The 6000-nt window shown below is 38.0% G+C and overlaps 1 protein-coding gene and 1 long non-coding RNA gene across 5 annotated transcripts in view; both read left to right on the top strand.

The window, feature by feature from the left end:
- On the top strand, window positions 1-1332 carry LOC110676102. The gene is made up of 3 exons (XR_002500072.1): window positions 1-293; window positions 421-1244; window positions 1318-1332. It is a non-coding gene; the product is annotated as an uncharacterized LOC110676102 (long non-coding RNA).
- Window positions 1333-3345: 2013 nt separating this feature from the next.
- The window catches only part of LOC5564260 (protein furry), a 384478-nt gene continuing 381823 nt past the window's right edge, over window positions 3346-6000 (top strand). For all 4 annotated transcript variants that reach the window (XM_021842641.1, XM_021842640.1, XM_021842638.1 and 1 more), the window contains exon 1: window positions 3346-3576. In XM_021842641.1, coding sequence (XP_021698333.1) covers window positions 3468-3576 — 109 coding nt within the window. In that variant the 5' untranslated portion in view covers window positions 3346-3467. The remainder of the gene's footprint in view (window positions 3577-6000) is intronic.

The raw sequence follows: 6000 nt of genomic DNA, 5'->3' as shown, positions 1-6000 counted from the left end.
AACTCTGTCAAAATTTTTGTTTTTGTTTTGGCTATCCGATTTTTGCGCAGCAGCCAACAGTTCCTTTGAAGATCTCAAGCATAAATTTTGCTTGAGAAAGAAATCAACCGCCTGTGCCGGCTTCTGATGAACTCACACACCCCGGCGAAGCTATTCAATCACGTCTGCCGGGAATAAGTCAGTGAGCGCAAGAAACTGCAACCATCGTGTGCCGCCTGCAAAGACTGCATTTGATGCATGAAGGATGTTGCTGCAGTTTTTCTCATGTGACGGCTGCCGGTTCGTCCACAAAGGTAAGTGATTTGCACTTTTGTTGAAATGAATTTTCTTTATTAGAGAGACTTTCAGCCCTTGGCTGGTTCGTCTCTAGATGCACTTTTGTTATTCTGCAAATAATTTATTCGTATCCCTCGCAAACAGATCTTACCAATCAAACGGTGACCGTACCCTCCCAGAACAAGCTAAATTCCACTGAACGATAACGTCGAGCTTAGTTCCTGTAGGGTCGATATGTAACAGCACCAGGATTATCGTAAGAATGAAGTTAAACCGGCAGCATCTTCATTAACAACCAACCAGCATTAGCAGCATCAGCAACAAAAGGAAATTGCATTGAATCCAACACGTCTGTGTGTTATATGTTAATTCAAGATGCCACAGGTGACCGGATTGGCACTAGTGAATGAGAAACTATAGGACTAGGGAAGTGCATCGTAGTTAACGCAGGCATTGGAAACAAGATTGAAATTTAAAGAAATAAACGTCGTTACGAAAATTAACCGTATGTTCGTCAACATTTTTCACCAGCTGATATCTATTGGTTTTGCCCAAAACCCACCACAGATTTTGTAAGAATCTGCCAAAATCTGCTTCTTCTTTCGTAACACGTAACATCATCCTACCAGTAAAGATGAGTAAGAGCCTACTTTTGGTGAGGACTTTCTTTACCAACTGACCAATTTATCATGTGTATATCGTGTGGCTGGTACGAAGATACTCTATGCCCTGGAAAGTAAAGAAAAATGCCAACCCGGTAGGATTTGAAACCACGACCCTCATCTTGAAGTTGCTGAATAGCTGCGAATTTAATGCTACGACTATCTGGCCCTTATCCGCCAAAATCCGTATGGAATATCCTTAAAAGACCTGATCAGATAAACTGCTAGTTATCTCAAAATAATCTAATTCATAATATTTTGAAGAATTCGTCTTAAAACAGAAAGATCTTCATAAAAAATCCAAGAGTAAGTATTCTCCACAAATTTCTTCCGATATTCAGCAAATGATTCTTCAAATAATTCAACAATATTTTTTTAGAAGGCCTTCCTTAGAATCCGAACCGCCAGCAGCTTCTAACCTAAGTTGTCTTTCAACAGTTAAACAATTTAATTCGTTCGCTTACAATTCAACTTATCATTTTGAATTACTTGAACAAATATGATGTTTATTTTACATCAACGCTGCAGCAGATGTTGATAAATAAATGTAAAATTCGCCAAATTGAAGTTTCGAAGTTTGTTCAATAAATTTCATCACAAAAGCTTCGGCTTATTCTTTTAGAATATTTTCGCTGAAGTTTCAGTTTTGTAATATTTTACAATGTATTCCTTAAATCTAACAAAATTATGTTAGCACGTCATTTTTACGAGAGTTGTGGAGAAATGGTAATTATTAAATAATAAAAAAACGCAAAATATGTATATTCATTATTATTTTACAATTTTTTTTGTGACGTTTTTTTATGTTGATGCATGCAATACTCAAATCTATCGATTTTTTAGTTGTATATCAATCGCTAGCATCTGTAATATGAAATCCGTCTCTGACAAAGTAAGGGATCATTTACAAATTGGCTAATTTACTAAAGATGTTAATAAATAATGAAGGAATTCTTTGCGGATTGCTAATTTGAGCTTGGATGAAAAACTAAATGAAAACTTTGGATTTATTCCCTAAAAAGTTTCTGAAGGTAAACCCTAAACCATTTGAAAAATCAAGATTTTGTTGAACATCTAGAGAAATACTTGGAAGAATCTCTGAAGGATTTTTTGTGTTATTTGTGGTCAGTGTTGTCTCAGCTTCGATTCCAAACCTTGCGTCAATTTTATATGCCGAGTTTATCGAAATCCAAATTGGTATTTCAAGACATATATCATCAGGTTCTCGAATTTTCTTTCGAGCTCGTTCGTACACCGGCTTGCAGAATTTGAAAATTATTTACCACAATTCAAATTGGGAGAAAGCTTGTATTTCGCCAATCATGACTATTTAAGTTCCTAAAGTGCAGTCCATTAAACACGTAAGGGTTGGTTTTATGAGAGGAGGGGGGTTTGGGAGTTATTACGCGTCATACAAATTGTTTTTAACTTTCATACAAATATATTACGATGGGGAGAGAACCCTCCAAAATTGTCTTACGTAGTGAATATTGGTCAACAGCCAAAAACATCACGCGATTCACATTGCTGTAGGTGCGCAGTTGTCTGTCGTAGTGCCTGGCCTTATAAAATCCGACTAACTGAATTCTGCCAACGTCCGCAACGATCGAAAACCATAAATTCATAATGATGCTGATTACATGCATCTTATTGCAATTTTCAATTCAATTTTCATACTAAACTTTTGAACTGAGCATGGTCAGTAGGTGACTCAGAATTTTCTGAGCATTTACTCAGCTTTTACCACTTTATTCATACGAATTCGGATGTTCGAAAAGTAAATGCTCAAATGCTTAGTTTTATCATACCAACTTGAGTAAATGCTCAAGAAAATAATTTGACAGGTGGATTTGAGTAAAGTAAAAGCTTTTGCTCAGTTTATTCATACGACCTCCTATTCGCGACATTGAAAAGCTGTTGCATCCAATCAGCTGATTGACCTCTAATTGCAAACAGCGTATTTTACTTGAAGTACGCAATAATCTCTTAAATACCAAACACTAATGGAAGACTCCAACATAATTTCAAATCCCACCTTCATCACCGGCTTTATTAGAGGCCGTTTTCATTCATAAATTCCAAAGCTAAATCACCATCAGCTGTTTAGCCCCGCCCACCAACCCTTGAAGTGAATTTTTACCGGTTGCCAGCTGTCGGAGCCGGCTGGTAGCAATGGGCGATTGCGCTTTGTTATGATTGAATGATAATTCAGATGGCATCACGGCGCGCGATCCGTCAAACTTTCGCTGTCAAGGGATCGTTAAAATATTACGTAACGCGGGGTCTTACATTGTGTTACGGTTCATACAAATATTCAAAATTTTCCATACAAAAGCTGTTACGTGGGGGAGGGAGGGGGTCTAAAATTGGCAAATTTTGCGTTACGTAATATTTGAATGAACCCCAATCGCTCGATAACGGGAAAAAGTGAAAAATATAAACTCTTTGTTGATATCGATCGTGCGTCGCGTTGAAAAGTGAAAATTCGAGTGTTTTTCGACAGTTTTCCGGGTGATTTCGGTTCGGAAAATGCAACGGTCTACCGCGGAAGAATCCGAAAGTGGTGGCGGTACTGAAAACGGCGAGGACAATCCGCTGGATGGCAACCCAAACGGATTGTTTGTTGGAAGCAATTCGGGTGAGTAGGAGGATTTTCTTTTTCCAGACAACCGAATTTATTCGTGGGAGGATGCCGTCGTTTTCTATTTTCTGGGAATAGTTGTCGATTAGATGCCGTTTGTTCCATTTCTGCATACGGAATGGTAATGAGTTTTGGGACTAGTCGGGAATGGAAATCATGTTGGGTTGAAAAGTCAGCAATTTTCGCTCGAATGCTTTCTGGGGGCGGAGGGCTATTATTGTTGACGCTCTTCCAAGAAGCTCCCGTTAGATGAACTGTATGGGAAGTGCATATCGAAACGAATGATGACTTTCTGATTTTAAACAGTGGTCGTGTTTCTTATCATTTACTCTTTTATATGATAGCGCAATATTGTATGATTTAAATATGTTTACAGAATATTGCATTCACATGATGCAACAAATTTTAGGAGTTTTACTTCTTGAGCAGACACTGATCTAGACCTTTGTATGAGGATTTCCTCTTCCTTGTTCGTTATCTAAGCAAAATAATCTGAGACTAATCTCTGGCTCTTAGACAAGAGTGACGCAAACTTTCTTCCAAGGATGAAATGAATAATAATGATAATTGTTTCGAAATGAGCAATCAGTTCGATGCTCTAGACAAATTTTTCGAATACCAATTTGAAGCAGCCTCTAGCCCAGGCTCTTTGATTCAAGTGAGGAAGCAAAGAGTGCAGCCTATCGTGGTCAGTTGTTCCGAATTTGGGGGATTTAGGCAGGAGATCAATCAAGGTCTCCTTCCAAATCGCAAAGAAAGGAGACTGTCGCGTTTTGCCGGAAACTTTTAAAAATCGCGAACTTCGTCTCAAACATCTTGAAGAGAAGAAGCACACATTTTTTACTTATGACGACAAAACTGAACGTTTGTTCAAAGTTGTCTTGAAAGGTCTCTCAAGTGACTATAAGTCACCTGAAGAGATCAAAATTGGAATAAATGATTTACTTGGATTTTCCCCAGTCCAAGTAATCATTATGAAAAAGAGAACCCAATCTGGCATTGTTCGGAAAGGGCTTTCTCAAGAGTATTATTTAGTTCACTTTAACAAAAAAGAACTAAATAGTATTAAAGCTTTAGAAAAAGCAAAACTTATGTTCGATGTCCGTGTGACATGGGAACATTTCCAGAAACCTGGAGGAAATTACCAGAATCCAACTCAGTGCCGTCGGTGCCAAAAGTGGGGTTATGGAACAAAAAATTGCCGCATGGATGCTAAATGCATGATTTGCGGAGGTTCTTCTCACGCTAAGGACGTCTGTCCAGTGAAGGAAGACACCACCAAGTTTATATGCTCGAATTGCGGGGGTAATCATAAGTCAAATTTTTGGTCTTGCCCTTCGCGCAAGAGAGTCGTTGAGGCTCGTGCCAGGCAGATGAAAGTTAATATCCGTTACGATAACGGTCGTTTCCGGAACAACACTCATTTTTCAGTTAACGATTGTTTGATTAGGAATCATACCCATCAGGAAGATCATAATCATGCTCATTCACAAACTAATTTTAATCCGTCGGGTAGCCGTTCGAATCTTTCAATTTCGAATGTATCTACCCACGGTAAATCCTTTGCCGATATCGTAGCAGGAAATTCGAACTCCTCCCCTGTTCGATCCATGGGTACCCATTCTACTTGTTTCAAATCAAATGGAAAAAACCCTACCGCCACAGGTAACTCCGCTTCTTCGTCTACCGGAAATTCCAATGGGAAATCACATGACATGTCTGCCTCTGATTTTAATTTTCTAACTGAACAATTGAATCTAATGATTGATGCAATGTTCAAAGCCACCACTATGACTGAAGCAGTCCAAGTAGGTGTAAAATTTACAAATCAAATTGTTATTGGATTACGTTTTTCTAATGGATCCAAATAATAATTTAAATATTTTAAATTGGAATGCTCGTTCTCTGAATGGTAAAGAGGACGAGCTGTTTAATTTTCTTGCAGCTAATAACGTGCATATAGCAGTTATTACTGAAACGTATTTTAAACCTGGATCCAAACTCAAAAGAGATCCTAACTTTTTTGTTTATCTTAATGATCGACTTGATGGGGCATGTGGGGGAATTGCAATCATCATTCATCGGCGTATAAAACATCAACTGTTTTCGTCATTTGAAACTAAAATTTTTGAATCTTTATGTGTTTCTGTTGAAACACAGCTTGGTAAATTCACTTTCATAGCTGCCTATTTGCCTTTTCAGTGCCTTGGACAACAAGTTAATTTGCTCCAAACTGACTTGCGGAAATTGACTCGCAATAAGTCGTAATTGTCATTTGTCATTGGTGACTTTAATGCCAAACATCGCTCACGGATAATTTGTAAAATAATTCCAACGGCAGAATTTTATTTGATGAGTGCTCTTTAGTATATTTCTCAATTTAATATCCTGATAGCCCTACATGTTTTTCCTCTTCTAGAA

The sequence above is a fragment of the Aedes aegypti genome, chromosome 2 (genome assembly GCF_002204515.2).
Source record: "Aedes aegypti strain LVP_AGWG chromosome 2, AaegL5.0 Primary Assembly, whole genome shotgun sequence".
NCBI classification, from domain to species: domain Eukaryota; kingdom Metazoa; phylum Arthropoda; class Insecta; order Diptera; family Culicidae; genus Aedes; species Aedes aegypti.
The sequence above is the reverse complement of the archived record's forward strand: the minus strand, read 5'-3'. Positions and strand labels throughout refer to the sequence as shown.